This window comes from Macrotis lagotis, chromosome 5, assembly GCF_037893015.1.
Source record: "Macrotis lagotis isolate mMagLag1 chromosome 5, bilby.v1.9.chrom.fasta, whole genome shotgun sequence".
Classification (NCBI taxonomy): domain Eukaryota; kingdom Metazoa; phylum Chordata; class Mammalia; order Peramelemorphia; family Peramelidae; genus Macrotis; species Macrotis lagotis.
Window position 1 is genome coordinate 222383239 of NC_133662.1, and position 18730 is coordinate 222401968.

At 37.3% G+C, this 18730-nt stretch overlaps 1 protein-coding gene across 2 annotated transcripts in view; it reads left to right on the top strand.

The window, feature by feature from the left end:
* The window catches only part of TTF2 (transcription termination factor 2), a 58684-nt gene that overhangs the window by 18918 nt on the left and 21036 nt on the right, over window positions 1-18730 (top strand). The window contains exons 5-13 of one of the 2 annotated variants that reach the window (XM_074188542.1): window positions 3764-4663; window positions 5220-5346; window positions 5664-5852; window positions 6925-7067; window positions 10498-10579; window positions 11827-11943; window positions 15613-15763; window positions 16571-16676; window positions 18034-18215. In XM_074188542.1, coding sequence (XP_074044643.1) covers window positions 3764-4663; window positions 5220-5346; window positions 5664-5852; window positions 6925-7067; window positions 10498-10579; window positions 11827-11943; window positions 15613-15763; window positions 16571-16676; window positions 18034-18215 — 1997 coding nt within the window. The remainder of the gene's footprint in view (window positions 1-3763; window positions 4664-5219; window positions 5347-5663; window positions 5853-6924; window positions 7068-10497; window positions 10580-11826; window positions 11944-15612; window positions 15764-16570; window positions 16677-18033; window positions 18216-18730) is intronic. The other variant, XM_074188543.1, reaches the window with a different exon arrangement.

Here is an 18730-nt window from a genome sequence, read left to right on the forward strand (position 1 = left end):
TGTTCATATCCTGTCTGTTATCCTTTATTTATATTTATGTATTCAGTTCCTCCATCTCCTCTCTTCTTTCCTTCTCTCTCTCTTCTCTCCACCATCTTTCTTCTCCTCTTCCCCTTCTTTGCCTTTCTCTTTTCATCTCTATCTCCCTCCTATGTTTCTTTCTTCCCCTCTCCTATCATTCCTTCTCTCTTCCTGTCACTCCTTTTTTTCTCCTTTTTGGTCTCCTTTGTCCTGTCCCCCCAGTCCCACTTGTCTCCCTAATCAACTTTTACCCCTGTATTTCCCTTAACCAGCCCCTTTTCCACTTCCTTCTTCCCCTCTCTCCCCTCATATTCTTTTCCGTTCTCCCTCTTTATTTTCCTTTGTTTCTTCCCCCATTAGCTATCTATAAATATGTACATAGCTTATCCTTAAAAAACTAACTACCCTAAAGTTTCGTTGGAGCCTGCCATTTGCTCATGTTCTTATCTTATTCCTCTTTCCTTTATTTTTTGGAAATAAAAAAAAGTTTATTAAAAGAATTTACAACACATAGGAAAGGGGGGGGGGGACAGCCAAGCAGCATTGGCTGGGCCATGGTCAGAGAAGACTTTGGCCCCGAGCTGGAGTCCAAACCAGGTTTTTAATGTCTTGTCTCTCATCCAGAGGGCAGCAGGTGAGCTCCCTTTCTCTTACTGGACCATGACCACTAGGCTAAACCACTAGGTTCTTCAAACTACTCTTACAGATTATCAGTGATTTTCTAAATTGCTAAATCCAAAACAGTGACCTTTTCCATATCTTCATCTTTAAAAAAAAAAAACCCTCTCTGCCACTTATGCTCATCCCCTTTTCTTGCATTTGTGCCACTCCTTTCTTAGTTCTCCTTCCTGGATAACTCTTCAGTCTTCACTTCATCATCATCATCATCATCATCATCATTCATCTCCTGCTTCTTTGCTCTGGTTCCCTTTGTCTTTTTCTCTACACTTTTTGCCTAAGTAAACTCATCTTCTCCTTTGGTTGTACATGTCAATATTAATAATGGTGATGATGATATCATAATAATGATAATGATAGCTAGCATTTATATTATGCTTTAAAGTTTGCAAAACAGTCTGTTTTATCTTAGATTGCCTCATTTTATCTTCACAACAACTCCAGGAGATAGGTACTGTTATTATCCCCATTCACAGAAGAAGCATGTGAGAAAGAGGATAAATAACTTGCCTGTAGTTGCATAGTTAGTATCTGAGGTAAGATTTGAACTCAGGCCTTCCTGACTTCAGATCTAGCCTTATACATATGACCTTCTGTATACGTATGCATATACATAAACGTGTGTGTAGATTCTTGCCAGATGTATGACCCTGGACAAATCACTTAATCCTGTTTGCCTCAGTTTCCTCATTTGTAAACTGAACTGGGGAAGGAAATCGTAAATCAATCCAACACCTCTGCCAAGAATATCCAAATGAGGTCATGGAAAGTGAGGCATGACTGAACAAACAATATATACAAATATATATCCATGTATTGCCTGCATGTTACTGTGCCTCCTTTATCTTTGTCTGAATTCTAGTCCTGCATCTCCAGTTGGTTGTCCTACAGTGTGTCAAAGTGAGGTTTTTTTCCAAAACTTAATTCATCATGTTTTCCTCTAAAGCCCCCTAGAACCTTCCTTATTTATATTAAGGGCACAAATATGGGTGTCATGATCTTACAGCAATCCTTGACTTCTTTCCTCTCCATAACCAGTCATTTTGTTTGACTTAATGGACTTAATGGATTCCACCACCATGATTTCTCAGAAATTGCTCTTCTGTTTATTCTCCTTGCCTCCTTAGGTCAGGCCATCCTTCTCTCTCTCTCTCTCTCTCTCTCTCTCTCTCTCTCTCTCTCTCTCTCTAGTTTTTGGAGTTGAGTGGCTTTCCCAAGGCCACACAGCTAGGTAATTATTAAGTGTCCCAGGCCAGATTTGAACTCAGGTCCTCCTGACTCCAGGGCCAGTGCTCTACCGCTGCACCACCTAGCCGTCGCCCCTCCTTATCTCTTGCTTGGATCATTGGTCTCCCTGTTTTCACTCTTTTCTCTTGTCCAGTCCAACCTTCAAAGGCACTGGTATAATCTGAGTACTGTCCTCTTTTGTTTTGTTTTGGACAAAACCAATCAAAAACCTTTTGTGGTTTTCTATTTCCTCTAGAATAAAATGAAAATTCCTTAGTCTGATTTTTTTTTTTGGAGCCTTCCACAATCTGGCCCTGATTTCCCTTTCTAGCCTCCTTACTTCCCTATCCCCTTTGAGGGTAGATCTTGCTTCCTTTATGTCCCTGTGTAGTCTAAGATCATGCTTTGCACATAACCAGTGATTCGCAAGCATTTGTTGGACTTGGTTGTTTAAATGCAGTCTAAAGAAATGAGTGCAGTTGTAAGAGACAGATAGATGTAGGCTAGATTTAACAATGAGTCCTGTCCAGAAGTGCAGTTGACTGCCTCTCTGGGGGGTGAAGAGTTTTCTTCAGTTAATAGACACCAGGGCTATTCAGGTCTTCAGCTTTGACCTATGACATTTCATCCCATTATGAATTGACCTACTTTGATCAATATGTAGCCACTGACTTATAGAGGGGTCTGTAGATTTCAACAGTTATAATAAAAGCAATTGTTCTTTTTACCAATTCGATGCAGCTTTTATGTTCTAAAACTTGTCAGTATTACATTTATTTGGAGAAAATATACATTCAAACTAAAATCGAAGGGTCTTTTTTAGAGAGTGATTAGACATCGTGGTCATCATACCTGATTTTCATTTGCCAATTTAAGTTTTGCAGGGTGCTTTATGCACATTAATTTATTCGAATTTAACCATCCTGTGAGGTAGTTACAATACATATTCCATTTGCTAAGTGAAGAAACTGAGGCTCAAAGGAGTTTAAGTGACTTGTCTTTAGACAAATTCTAAATGAGGTGGGATTGAAACTCAGGTCTTTCTGACACAATTCCTATCTTCCATCTACTAAGCACACTGCAAGATGAAAGTAAATTCTTGCTCAAAATCTCCAGTTGATGACATTTATAGATGTGGGGAAATTTTCCATTTCAGAGATTTTATGCAGTTCTTGATTACTAAAATGGGAATAATGCTAATTCTCATATTTCTAGATAGTTTTATTTATTTGTTTGTTTGTTTATTTATTTATTTATTTGTTTATTTTGCTAGGTATTTCTCCCATGACAACTTTTCAGGCAAAGGAAACAGAAACCCCCAAAAGTTGAATTGATTTGCCTATAATAAGAGAGTGATTTTTAAGAGCCAAGATTTTAATCCAAGTTTCCTGATAATAGCTTCAGACTTTTTTTTTCTGTTATAACATGCTTTCTCCTAGAGTGTATTTGGGTCATTATGATCATTCATAATATTGGGCCTAGCATAAAGAAAGATAGACAACAAAAAAAAGAAAGATAGACAATATTATGATGGCATGGGAAAGTATTTACTTTTTAGCATTTTGATGGTCACTTTTTCAGCTCTTGATTCTGCAGAATATTCTGTGGAGGTCAGTCAATATTTTTCTGAGACCACCCAAACTGGTACATTTTGAGGGGTCTTGTAGCAGCTTGTATGTGGATCTTAAACAAGTCTCCTGAATTCTGATTCTTTCTGGGAGGAGTGACAACTCCTGGGGAGACTGTTTTAAGGGAGATGAAAAGTTAGTTTTACACATACACATCCTCCTTATAAGTGTGTGTGTGTTAGACTTTTATTCTTTGATGCCTATTTCAGGAGCCCAGTCCTAAAAATAAATTAAGCAGTAAAGCCCAGGATGCATCTGATCAGCTGCAGCATTCCAGCCAGCCACGAAATCCTTTTAAAATTTTAGACAAGAACCAACAACCATCTCTCTGGAAACAACTATATGGTGGTGAAAATGAGGAAAAGAGAGCTGAAAAGAAGTTGAAGGAAAAGAAAGATGAACTTTTGCCCCAAAACAAGGAGCAGAAGTCTTTGCCAGAATCTAGTGTGCAAGAGAAACCTCCCCTGGATGTGGTGATAAGGAAATCACAGGCCCTGGAGAAGGGAGCAGTGCTTCAAAACAAAGCGAAAGATCCCCAAATTTCACACCCGGGAGGCTTTTCTCAGATTAAACTAGACCTGCCCACTGAAGAAGATCCAAGAAAAAATTCTGTTCCTCTTAAAGAGAAGAAATCAGTAGATGCAAGTCCCTTAGAGGCAGGTGAACCAGCCCTTCAGGGGGGGAGTGCAACAAAGCCCAGACCTGCCCATCTGATCAGACCAGATACTGTAAAGAAGACCCAGAGTGAGCAGCCTAAGCACCATGAGGCTAAAACAAAGGCCAAAGCTAGTCCTGGCCCCCAGACCAAAGCAGAGATACCCAAAGGAGCCCCTCCAAGAGGGGTCAATGGACAGTCAGGATCAGCTGCCCCAGGAGAAAAGAAAGGCCTCAGAGAAGGCAGGGAAGGCACTGTTCTTGGTTCCTCCAAACCAGAAAGCTCCCCACAGGTACAGGTGGTGGAGGAGACCACACAGAAAAAGATTCTCAAAGTGCCTGAGCAGAGCGAGTCACGATCAGGCCCAGGATTCACAAAGACTTTAAAGATAGTGGAGCCTTTCGACCCTGTGGCCCAGCATCTGCATCTCACGGAGCAACTTAAGCAAAAAAAGGTGACTTTTGGTGCTGTGATATTTGTTTATTTGTGGTGCGAGTAACTCTAGGCTGTAAATATGGGTAATTTAGAGGTAATACTTTCTGGGGGGTGGCTCTTAGAAGTATTTGTACTTAGCATATTTTTAGATACTTAACCTAGATGTTGATTAGGTTGGAGGGAATTTTAGAGGGTGAACATTTAAGATAGTAGTGAAATGGAAAGAACCCAGGACATACTGTCTAGGAGGCATCCAGCAAGAACAATTTAGTGGTTTCATACAATCAGTGTTTGTTATGGGCAAATAGAGCTCTAGAAGTTTAATGCATAAAAGCTTTAAGGATAATATACAAATAAGGAAAAGGAATTGTCAGGGAAATTATCCATATTCCCCTCTGTTCCCTTTTCTCGGTTGCTTTTCTGGTGTGGGAAAAACATTAGGAAAAAAAAATTCCAAACCACTACACAAGAGCTAATTTTCAAGATGCTCAGGTCTTTGTTGTATTTTTATTTAAAATTCTCTCCTTGCATGTTGTTAAGAAAAGGGCATCAGTCTAACAGCATCTGTTTTTCAGAGTACATTGGCAACTGTGAACCTCCAGGCTCTTCCAGACAAGGGCGAAAGACTCCTCAAACAGGTTCAGGATTTGGAGGCAGCTCTTACCGCTCTCTCCCTAGCCACTCTGACAAGTACAGACCAAGGTAAAAGGGGTTATGTCTTGTCAAACATCTGATTGTTGCCATAGAAGCAAACTGAACTGATACACTTGTTCTCTTCTTTAGGTTCTCCTACTTTTGCCTCTTGAGTTTTCTTCCAAAGCCTATACTAGTTTTGGAATGTCCTCTCTAATTTCTGTCATTTAATCAATTTTGGGAACCCCCCCCCCCTTCTCTCCTTCCTGCTTTCCCTTTCACTAGAAAGGTAGTGATTGCTACTCATTTCTAACTCCTTGTAACTCTCACATCATTGATTGACTTTTTTATTTTTCTAACCTTTTGATTGCTTCCTACGTTTCAAGCAGAGAGTAATAAGGAAGGCAAAGCTCATGACTGTCTGTCGTGCAATCCATTCACCAAAACCACTGCAGAAGCATCTTGCATCGTGCCAGCCAAACCTCTGCTACTTCAGTATTCTCACTCCCCTGGTTCTTTGGAATTGCATGCTCCCTACCAGGCTTCTGTTGGGGGATCCAGCCAGCACCATGGAAGTAAGATCAATTTTTGTTGTGATTTTTAACCATTGTAAATATTGTTATAGATAATGGATAAGGGCTAGCTTTTGAATGCTCATAGGCTCATGTGAAAGCAAAAGCTACTTTTGAACTCTTAATGAAGATTTTACTCTGGGAACTGTAACTCATTTTTTAGACCTAATCCAATTCCTCTTCCCATCTTTATGAGGTGGTTAGATCAGTTTTTAAATATTTTTTTTAATGCAAGGCAATTTGACTTGCCCAAGGTCACATGGCTAAGTAATTATTAAGTATCTGAGGCTGGATTTGAACTTGGGTCCTCCTGACTCCAGGGCTGCTCTGCTGCTTTATTCATTTGTGCCCATCTAGCTGCCCTAATCAGTTTTTAAATATTGAAGCACTTTATGCTTGTGGTAGTTTTCTTTTCACTAATTTTATTTATGGATAGATGCATGCATATTTTCTCATGTCAAAGAATCATAAACTTAGAGTTGTACTGATAACTTGTTTTCACACAAGTTATTTCCTATTATAGTGTTTTTCCCTTGATCTCACTGAACTTTGTACCTAGTAATGGTGGAAAATGATCAGTAAAACTAATCAACCAAAGGTTTGAGTCCTCCAGTGCATGCAGTGTCTATACCCATGTTGTTGTTCAGTCATTTTTAGTCCTGTACAACTCTTCATGGCCCTATTTGAGGTTTTTCTCAGCAGAGGTATTGGGATGGTTTGCCCTTTCCTTATCCAGCTTGTTTTACAGCTGAGAAAATGAGGCAAACAGGGATGAGTGACTTGCCCAGGGTAACAGAGGCACAAGTGTCTGAGGCCAGGTGTGATTTCAGGAAGATGAATCTGACTCCAGACTCAGTGCCCTGGCACCACCTCTCTGCCCTCCACATGCAACCATAGTCTCCCCATCTTTCTAGAATCTTGAGTGCAAGTTCTCTGGTTCCAAAACTATCCCTTGTTTCACAGTACTGCCTCTTACATGTTTCAGCCACTGTGGCATTTTAGCAGGAAGGAATTAATAGCCTCTGTCCAACCAGGTTACGTAAAATTGGATTTATTATATTTTTCCTACATAAAGGTCATTTGTATGGGGGCCGTATGACCCAAGAACGCCTTCAAGCTGTGTGGAAAGTTACAAGTGAAGCCATTGATCAGCTCCACAAATCTCTTGAATCATGTCCTGACAAGAAAACAGTGGCAGAAGATCCAGAGGGGTTGAAAGTAAGTTGAATAAAAAACAGAAGAAGAAAGAAGTTCATCCAAACTAACCAGCTCATCAAAAAAAAGTCTTATATTTTTTGCATTCTTCTCAGCCAAGAGGTTGGGAAGGAGGGAGAGGTTTCTAGTCATTGTCATTGCAGTTTTATGTTGCTTTCTTCGTTGGCATTGTTATTGTGTTTGTTGCTTTCCTGGTTCTGTTTACTTTGTTTTGATCAATTTATGTATCTTCTGATGCTTCTCTGCACAGTATTACTCCTTTATATTTAAGCGCTACCACTTGTTTAATCATTCCTAGTGGATGGCCAGCTACTATTCCAATTCTTGACTGCTGTGAAGAACTTCTCTGAATATTTAGGTATATATGGGCTTCTCCCCCCCCCCATCATTTAATTGCTCAGGATAGAGGGGGGGTCAAATGATAGACATTTTTTAATCACTTTCTTGGCATAATTCTAACCTTCATTCTGAAGTGGTTAACGCAATCCAAACACCCTACCAAATAGCATATTAATGCCCTCATTATATCAGTCAGTGAATCAATCAGTTAAACTCTTAAGAGTCTGGGATGCAAAAAGAGGCAAAAGACAATCCCTGCCCTTTAGGTGCTTACAATCCTACTCTGTTCCCATCTCCCATCATTCTTGCCAACTTACTGGACCTCAGGTGAAGCCTCAGTGCTGAAAAGCTTAAATTATAGATTACTAGAAGTCTATAATATAGCATTTCTATCTCTGGATGCTTTAGTAACTTCCCATCTGATAGCCTTTTTATTATGTTTAGTGATGAAATAACTTGATTTTATCATTAAGCATTTATTAAGTCCATACCATCCATTCATTATTTATGAAACACCTACATGTGTAAAGTACTTTTCCTAAGTACTGGAGATAGAAAAAGTTCACAATCTAATGGAGTCTCCTCCAACAAATGAACAGAGTTTTGTAGACAAGTTATGTTCAGGAAAAATAGGAAGTAATTAATAGAGAGAAAGCGCTAGAATTAAGAGGAGTTGGAAATGGGTCTGAAAGGAAGCCAGGGAGGTCAGGAGTTGGAGGAGAGGAGGAGAGGAGGGAGAAAGAAGCATGATCAAGAGATAATGCAAAGGTGAAATGGAGGGTGAAAGGTAGTGTAGCATCTAGGATGACCCCTAGGTGATAATTCTAAAGACAACTGGAATCAGGGGAGGGCTGCCCTCTATAGCAGTTGGGAAGGTAGGAGGGGAGGACCTGGGGGAAAAATAACAAGTTCTAGAATATTTTATTAGTTACTTCGGGGATGAAGAAGATGAGCAGTGTCATTACTTAATGGGTCCAGAGAATGCCAAGACAGCAGGCAGTAATACCAGAAGTCTTGTCCCCTTATGTATGTGAATGTATCCTGACCCTGGAAGTGACTTTTTCAACTAAAATCTTAAATAAGCTCAGAGGAAAAGATCATTATCTGTTAAGGTGGGTCAAAAATAATTCATAGTGGGACAGCTAGGTGGCACACAGTGCATCAGCCTTGGAGTCAGGAGGACTTGAGTTCAAATGCAGCCTCATACACTTAATAATTACCTAGCTGGGTGACCTTGGGCCCTTAGCCCCATTGCCTTAAATAAATAAAAATTAAAAAAAAAAAAACAATTCATAGAGTTGATGTTTGAACTGGACCTCAAAATGTAAGTTTCTAATTGGCAGAGAAGAGATGGCTAAGACTTTCCAGACAGGATAACTGACAAAACTAAAGGCAATTACTAGTGGGTTGTATGCAGAAATGAGCTCTGGCTTCCTAGGTTTTATTGTCTGGAGTGCTGGTCCTAACAGACTTGAGGGGACTGAACAAGAATCTCTCCATCACATCACCAACAGGTGAACAGCCAGCCATTCTTTGAAGAGCTCTAGTTAGGTAGATGATCACCTCCCCTGGTGTCCCTTTCCACCATCTCATCAATCTGATTATGAGAAAGAGGAAGGTTTTCTTTAACATCGAACCTAAACTTGGCTCTACCATTTCTAACTAGGTTTCCTATTTCATAGGATCATAGATTTAAAGTTGGAAAGGACCTTATCAGCTAAATCAGCCTCCTTGTTCTCATGAGGAAACTAAAGCCCAGTGAGGTAACCTGCCCAAGCAGGTTAAAGAAAGAGTTGAAAAAATCTAATCCCTCTTTCACAAGGTTTCATTTCATAGGCTTGAAGACACCAGTCATTTTCCTCCCTCATCTTGTCTTCTCCAGGTTACATGTGTTACCTTAAAAAAGTCACATTTTCTGGGCCTTTTCACTTGTAACATTAAGGAATTAAACTAAATGACTTTAAAGGTATTTTCCCATTCTAAATTCATGGTCCTACCCTCTAATAATCTGCAATTGGTGACTTGAATCCATCCAGGGCAGCTAAGTGCTCTTTTAATACAAATCTTGGATATCAATACCCTATTATCCATTTTTGTTTTGGGTTTTCCAGTCTGAAGGTCATTGTACTTGGCAAAGGAAATAGAAGCAAGTATTGAATTATTGATCTGCTGTCTTTTCATTGTCCCATCCACATGAGCAGCAGTCATATCTCTTCTCTTTTATTTATTACAGCCAAAAAGAACCTTACAAAAGAAAACAAAAAATAGGATCTTTGTTGCATCAGATCATTCCAAATTTTAGTGTTCCTCACATTATTTTCATGGTATTGCAGTATGCATTTGTATTCATCCTGTCCTATTTGTCCTTACTTCCTTCTTCTGTATGTTATCTTCCCAAAATCTAAATTGATTTGAGTTCTCCTGTGCACTCATAGTGGTCTCTTTAGACAACTTACTCTTTTCACTGAAATTATTTCTTTTTATGTTATCAGAATTTTATTATTGTTTCCCATCTTTCCTGGTCCAACTTTTCATTTAATCCATGGGATCCTATCTGTTGTGTCTCTGAATCTTTTGAAATATACTCTCGTGATTAAATGGATATCTTGCCTGCATTCTTTCCTAAATTCTGAAGGTTGAATGGTTGTTTCTAAGGTTCCAAATCATTTCTATTTCAACAGCCAGTATGAACATGAAGGGTAAATTTGCAGTGAGATATTTGGAATATTCTCTGTCTTTCTGACATACCTCACAGTGTAGGACTGGTTTCCAGGCTAGAGCAAAGATAAAGGACTTCAAAGAATATCTCTTCACTCTTCAGTGAAATAGCTCTTTTAAAAATGGAAGTAGTTATTTGAATAAGGATCTAAAGAGGCAGAGTGAATCTTGACCTTTGTCAGAGTTAGAAGGAGGTAACAGAGTTGATTTCATAATGCTATTTTTTTTCTGTAGAAGATCCTAAGAAATAAGATTTTTTTTTTTCCTGTAAATGAAGATCATGTAATAAAGGAGCAGAATGTTAGATTCTGAGCAACCACAACTAAGTACAGCATGACTGGGAAAATTATATTTTACACTTCAATTTTCTTCTCAGGTCCCTTTGCTTCTGCATCAAAAGCAAGCCTTGGCATGGTTGCTATGGAGAGAGAACCAGAAACCTCATGGAGGAATTCTAGGTAAATGGAGAAATATTGGCCTTTGTGAGAACGTATAACCTAATGATAGAATATCTGCAGAGAGGTGTAGGGAGATCACTAAAGGTAGAATTCTAGCCAGTCTTGTGAACTGTAATAGGAGTTTTGTGGATTTTTTTTGTTGTTTTCCCTAGCTCTCTCTCGCTCTCTTTTTTTTACTCTTTCCATTCTGCTACAGACCTTTATTTGTTGAAATAAGAAAAAAAAATAACAAAATTTGAAACATGGGAACGTGGATATTTTCTTCTAAAATGAATTGTCTGCCACATATATTCAGAATCAGTTTATTTTAGTCAATAAGTTATTCTTTTTTTAATTATTTGGCTTTCAGTGTTTTTTAACTTTTTTTTAAAGTTTTGAGTTCCAAATTATATCTTTCACTCCCTTCCCTACCCTACCCCTTCAATCTGATGTAGGTTATACATGTGCAGTTATGTAAAATAAATTTTCATGTTAGTCTTTCCATTTTCTTTTTTCTAAAACTCCCAGATTCCTTTATCATTTCCTCTGCTCCCACCTGCTGTTTTTGCACTGCCCTTGATTCATTCTTTTTCTAGTTAAGTTCCTAAGTCTGTTTCTGCAAGCTGCTGTTTCTTCTCAGACAGTGTAATGCTAGTTATTAATCAACAAAATCTCTTCTACTTAATTATACTGTAGTTGCCTTGGTTCTAAGGAGACTAAACTCATTCCTAAATCCACAGTGATTAGCAGTGGGAAGCTTTTATTCTTAGCATAAAATTCCTAGAATGGGCAGAAGATGTCACCATATCTTTTGTGATGTAATTAACTGCCTTTGGAGATACTTTTCTTTTGGTAGCCAGTTTTTTGCATAAAAGGCATATCATTTAGTTTGGGTTTTTCCATTTTGTCAAATTTAAAAATTCTACCATCCTTTTTAGGAAAGGAATTCAATTTATTGCTCAAGTAGAACCACTTTGAAGGTGCGTGCTTGGTTGTTGTGAGGTTAACATTTGTTTATGAACCTTTTTCAAGTGTGTAATTTCTGCGTACTTTGGAAGTTCTGAGTCAAGTGGTAAAGAATCAAAATACATGGCAATGGGAAGAAAACTTCAGTCAGTTTTCAGCCAGAGATTTTTAAGGGAAGAAGAGGAACTACGATGGAACCCATGAAGGGAAAGGGAAGCAAAGAATGTGCCCAAGGGCTTTGAAGGCAAGTTAATCCTTTACCCTGAATAACTGTAGCTCTCTTCTGTGTTCTTCTTTTCCAGCGGATGATATGGGCTTAGGCAAGACCCTGACGATGATTGCACTCATTTTAACCCAGAAAAATCAAGAGCAGAAGAAAAAGAAAGACCAAAAGCTTGTTTTATCGATCTCCAGAGATGGTAGAGGATAGAGGGGGTTTCTTCTGGGATGAGAGAAGGAGGCTTCAAATTATAAGCAGTCAATACACTCTGGGTCACACTTAGTCCATCTGTGAGGGAGTCAAAAAATTTCTTAGGTGTCATTTTTAGTAAGAACTCAGAGTGACTATAGGCTTAACTAAAATTGGCAAATTTTCTATTTAGAAAATGTTTTTGAATTAATTTTTTGTATGAAAAAAATTCAATCTCTTCCTTCTCTGCCATTGAAAAGGAAAATATCAAAACATAATAAATACACATAGTCATGAAAAACAATTTCCTGTATTAGCCTTAATCAAAAAATAAGTCTTAACTTGCACCTTGAATCCATCAGCTCTCTGTCAGGAGGTGGTACATGTTTCCCTATGAATTCTCTGGAATTGTGATTGATCATTGTGCTGATAAGGGATCTTCAGTCTTTCAGACTTAAGTTTTTACAGTGTTTATTATGTAAATTGTTTTCCTGGTTGCTCAGGAAACCCTGGAGTCAGGAAAGCTGTGTTTAAATGAGCCTTAAACACTTACTAGCTACCTGGGTTTCTTCAGCTAGCAATGGGGATAATAATCTCTACCTCTCAGGATTGTTTTTATCTCTGGATCATATTTATAATGCACTTAGTGATTCAGATTTAATTGCTACATAATAAATACTTGTTCTCTTCCTTTCCCCTTCTCATTTCACTCAGCATCAGTTCCTACAAATCTTCTCAGCTTTCTCTAAAACCTTCCCTTTCATCATTTCCTAAAGCATGGTAATTCTGTTACATTCAGACACTATAATGTGTTAGCCATTCCCCAATTGATGGGCTTCCGTCACAAAAAAGAATGTTTGTACATATGGGGCCCTTTTCATTTTCTCTGATCTTTTGGGAATATAGACCTAATAGGGGTTTGACTGGGTTAAAGGGAATACACTTTAATTTTTTTTGTATATAATTCCAAATTGCTTTTCAGAATGACCAGACTAGTTAACAGCTCTACCAACAGTGCATCAGTATGCCTATTTTCCAGTGGCATCTCCATATTTGTCATTTTCCTTTTTTTTTTTTGTCAACTTTGCTCTCTTCTAATTATTAATGCTTTGATCCATTTTTATATGACTATTGATTACTTGGAGGATTTCTTCCGAAAACTACCTATTCATATTCTTTGATTGTTAATCAATGGGGAATGGTTCTTATTTTTATTTTTTTAATTTTATTTTTTTTTAGGTTTTTGCAAGGCCAATGGGGTTAAGTGGCTTGCCCAAGGCCACACAGCTAGGTAATTATTAAGTATCAGAGGCAGGATTTGAACTCAGGTACTCCTGACTCCAGGGCCGGAGCCACCTAGCCGCCCTGGTTCTTATTTTTATAAATTAGAATCTGTTCTTTATATATCTTGGAAATGAAGTCTTTTTCAGAGAAACTTACTCTAATAATTTTTTTCACAGTTACTCCCTTTTAATTTTAGTTGTATTGGTCTTATTTATCCAAATATTTTAAAATTTGACATATCAAAATTGTTCTTTTCATATTGTATAAGGAAATTAATTCTCCAAAATAATGCGCTTTTGAACACTTGTTACATAGATAAAAGAATCTGTTACATAGTTCTGAGTAGCTCGTGCTAATCTTGTGGAAAAGATGATTAGATGTGGGTTAGATGACAAAATACAATTAAATGGATTTGGAATTGTGTAATAACTGGATTCCAATTGTATAGAATATGTTGGAATATCAAAATTCCAAAAAGTAATCATTAATAATTATGTATTATCTTGTGGAAGGCTCTCCAATGGGATTTCTCATGGATTCATGCTTGGCTTTGTATTATTTAACATATTGGTCGTAGATAGCAGTTTTATTAAATTGAAAGTGACACAAAATTAGGAGGGGATAGCTAGCAGCCTGGATGTCCAAGTTCGGATTTTAAAACTAGAATAGAAGGACATCATTGCCTATGTAACCTGACTCTCAGGCCAAGGGAATCCTCACTGTAACATACCTAACCAAAAGCTCCTGTAGCCTTCACTTGACCATCTCAAAGGAGGGGAAACTCACCACTTCTCAGATGGTCTTTTCACTTTTGGATAGCTCTGATAGTAAGTTTTTCTTGATCTTAAGCCTACATCTCTTTTCAATTTCTCCCTATTCTTTCTGGTTCCCCCTGGAGCCAGATAGAACAAACCTAGTCACACTTTCACTTGACAGTTCCTTCACACACTTGCAGGCACAGCTCTCATGTCCCCTATGATTTTTGATTCGTACTGCACATTCCTGGTTCCTCCAGTTGATCCTTATATAAACTCAAAATCTTTCACCGTTCTGGTGGCTCTCCTCTGAATGCTTTCCAGTGTGTCATTTCTCTTAAACTGTCTCCCCAAAACTGAGGTTACTCCATATGAGATCCGAGAAGGGTTCAGTGCAGTGGAAGTTAAGCCCCTCTTCATGAAACCCCAGTAGCATTAGCTTTTTTGGCTGATATATCATACTATTGACTAAATTTTTTGCAAGCAGACTGTTCTCTAACTATGGCTGAACTTGTGAAGTTGATTTCTAGTATGAGATGTAAAGCTTGACTTTTATTTCTTTTGACCGAGTCCAGACACGTAACCATAATTACATGTAACATATCCATAATTACATATAACATACTATAGCCAAATTTGCACAATTGCTTTTTTCACCAGTGTTTTTTCCTAATTATATTTTTCTTCGTTTTGTTGTTTCCTGTGTACGTTTCTTTTTTAAAAATTATTTATTTCTAATATTCTTTTTAAATTTTGAGTTCAAGATTCTCTCCCTCTCCCCTCCACTGAGTTTACAAACAATATAGTATCGATTATACATGTGAAATCAAGCAAAGCATTTTCATATTAGTCAAATTGCAAAAAGGAAGCAAAAAAAATTGAGAAAATTAGGCTTCAATTTGTCCTCAAAAAAATCATCAGTTTTCTCTCTGGTAATGGATTGCATTTTTTCCATCATTAGTCCTTTGGAATTATCTTGGATCAAATAATTATAAAGATAAACTCAAATCTGAAAAAATCTAACCATTCTAGAAATGAAAGAAGAAACTATATTTATTGTTAGAATGGAACCCACTTCCATTATAAAGTATAGTGATTAATGAATATTATTTGAACACATTTCCCAGTCTTCTCAATTATGTGAACAGGGTGACCCAAGAACAGATTACTCCAAATAATTTGTCCGATTTTGGAGTTGGAAATTGTTTTTCATACTTATATTTGAATGTGTTCTTGTTTTGACAGCACTTCAGAATAATAGTCACACTAAAAACTCAACTAATGAGAAACTTGAGAATTATCAAATGTCTTCTTGTTCTTCATTCTATACCTTCTTCCCTTTCTAGGCAGATAATATATAATATTGCTTTTTAGATCATACAAAATACCAGCCTAAATAGATGTCCAACACAGTTCTCTGGCACTAAAGAGCCAGTATTAGCTAACTGATTTATATCTTTATGGGGGAAAGGAAGGAAAGTAGTTAAAACAATTTTATTTAAAAGAGGTTCTCTTTCAGCTCATATTCAGAAACCTGTAGAAATGAGTAATAAAAATTGAGTAGATCAAAAAAAGGTAAGGGGTCAACAAGAACTTTAAGCAACATTTGATCATTTGATTGCATGTTTTTTCCCCTTAAGATTCTACCAGCGTTACATCCCATGGCACTCTAATTATCTGCCCTGCCTCCCTGATTCATCATTGGAAAAAGGAAATAGAAAAACGTGTGAGCAGCAACAGGCTTAAAGTCTATCTTTACCATGGGTCTAATCGGGAACAGCATGCAAAAGTGTAAGTAAAGACAATTGTGACCTTGAAAGTGTTTAGTATCCAGTTAACTTAAGGGAGACTAGGTTAGAGTTAACCTTTACTAGCAAGACCAAGATGGTGTCATCCTTTCTGGCATCTGTTTACTCTCCCGTTTAAATTCCATTCTAACCAATGTTGCTAATATGTGTGGTATCCAAAAGATGAAGAAATTTTCAATTTCAAAATCAATCACATTTCATGCATATTTGGAACAGGGGGAAAAATCAAACTATCTCCCACCAGGAATCTCATTGGAAAAAGAAGAGATCATGCTTGGTGTTAAACTGTAACCCCTTTTCTATGATAAAGTAGAATGATATGCATGTATTGATAGCCAAATAATGGCTTTTACTTATTTTTGGCATTATTGAAATTCAGCTAAGACCTAGAAGGCCTTGAAATTCCTTGGGTTTGTCACCAGGTGGCAGCAGCACTCACCTAAAAGAGGCCTGAAAAGTAGACTGAGTTCATGTTTCTCCTAGTTTAAGGGATTTTTCCACCCTGAAAATCTGTTTTTTTCCCCTCACATTCTTTGATTAAGAATGAAACTAACCCGGCCTTATGTAGTATATATGATATAATACAATTAAATTGTGTATCTTTGCCATTATACATAAGTCATCTGAGGGGTGTTGGTTTCATGAATAATACTTCAATTCAATGTAGAGCTTTAAAGATTTGTAAAGTACTTTTTCGTCCTCAAGAATTTGATCAGGTAGGAACAGATACTTCTCAAGTATTAATTCTGTCTTTCAAATTTATTCATTTCCATCTATGATGTTTATATAGCCTCTCCAGATATGATGTAGTAATCACCACCTATAGTCTTCTTGCCAAGGAGATCCCTACCAAGAAGGAAGAGGGAGATGTCCCTGCTACTGATGTCTGTGTGGAGGTGAGATAGTTTGAGGAAAAATAATTTTAGAGACCTTGTATCATTAACTGGGATGGAGTCTTTTACCTAACTCATGGGGTTAACAGCTCTTCTCTTTAATTCTGTAAAATGGAAGTTATTTATACAGATCAGATTGAATATCTGCTTTTCTGACCCACCTTTGTCACTTTGCAATCACTCTCTTATACACTTCAACACATTATTTATTTATTTATTTATTTAGTTGTTATTTGTATGTGTTTGAATTTTATTTTATGTTGAAATGAGACATAATTCAAGTTGTTTCTTATAGTAGAAATAGATCTGCCTTACATAAATTGGAACAATAGCATAAATACAAGAAGCTTATGTATGTCGGGTCAAAGGTTTTCCACGAGGGTAATCAGTGTGTTACTAAACTTTTTGGATACTTATTAATACTGCAAATTAAACAGTATACTGGACATATCTATATCCATAATTCATGGAATCTGAAAGAAAAAAATGACTGGTGCAAATAAGTGAGATCAAAGGGTAAGGAAAGTAATAGATACAATTAAGAAAGTTAACTTGTAGATAGAGCACTAGCCCTGAGTTCAAATCCAGCCTCAGACGCTTAATAATTGCCTAACTGTGTGACCTTGGGCAAGTTACTTAATCCCAGTGCCTTAAATAAATAAAATTATAAACTTTAAAAAAAGCAAGTTCACTTGATAGGTAGGCTTATGAGTAGTTTTAGTGCAGCTTTCTAAGGAAGAATGTCTGACAATTCTTTATTGAATGAATACATTTTTTTTAGTAGTGAGTTTTTTTTATGGTGGCAACAACAGACTCATAAATCTATATTGTCCCAGAATAGCAATTATTCTAATATTTTCCATATCATTTGTACTTTAGTATATATATGTTGCTTCAATAGGTTTCAACTGTACTTTATTTTTAGGTTGTTTTTTTTTTTGTTTGTTTGTTTTTGCAAGACAGTGGGGTTAAATGTCTTGCCCAAGGCCACACAGCTAGGTAATTATTAAGCGTCTGAGACTGGATTTGAACCCAGGTACTCCTGACTCCAAGGCTGGTGCTTTATCTGCTACATCTATTGTACTTTTCAATGTTTCCAGATGTATGTATTTGTGGTGATTTTTTTTTTGCATGTGGCCTTCTTGAATGGTGACAGTTTCTTTTACCTTGTTTTTGAAAGATTGGAAATCTTAAAGAAATATAGATAGGGTGAGGTAGAGAACTTTAAATGATTTGCCCACCTGTTGAGTTAGTAATTCCCAGTTTAATGATCTAAACATGAAGCCTTCCCATTTCAAATTACTGCATCACTAATTGATGAACATTATTCCAAGCTGTTGTTGGTTCTTCCCTTTTCCAGGAGTGCACGTCACCATTGCTCCAAACAGTCTGGGCTCGCATCATCTTGGATGAAGCTCACAATATTAAGAATTCCCGAGTCCAGACCTCCATAGCAGTATGTAAGCTACAAGCTGTTGCCCGCTGGGCTGTCACAGGAACCCCCATTCAGAACAACCTGCTAGACATGTATTCATTACTGAGGTAAGCTGGCTTTCTAAGATTTTGGAAGAATATGGGTGCTTTGTGTAACATTTTATGGATGTTCTTCCATGGAGAGCCTGAATGGGAGTCAGATTTCTCATATAACAGAAGATGAGGCTATTCATCTTTTTAATAGCAAAGGGTCTTTCTAAATTTATGCTTGATGATTGATTGATAATTGATTGTCTTTATAAGAAATTCATGTATTTATAGAAGATTCACATTTATGTGATTCTGTAAAGTTTATAAAGTGCTTTACGTCCATTTTTCCATTTCTGTTTGATTCATCAAGCAACCCTGTGAGCTAAATACTTGATTGAATGAAATGAATGAGTGAAAGAAGAAAAGACCATTTATTTAGCACTTTCTGTGAACCCCACACTGTACTGAGCCCTAGAGATACAGAGAGAAAACAACCCATGCTTGTAAGGACTCATTCCAAAAAGAGGAGAAAACCTAGCTAGAAGGTTTAACTACAAGTCAGATGGGAAAGCCCAGTGGTCCTTAGGGTGAAG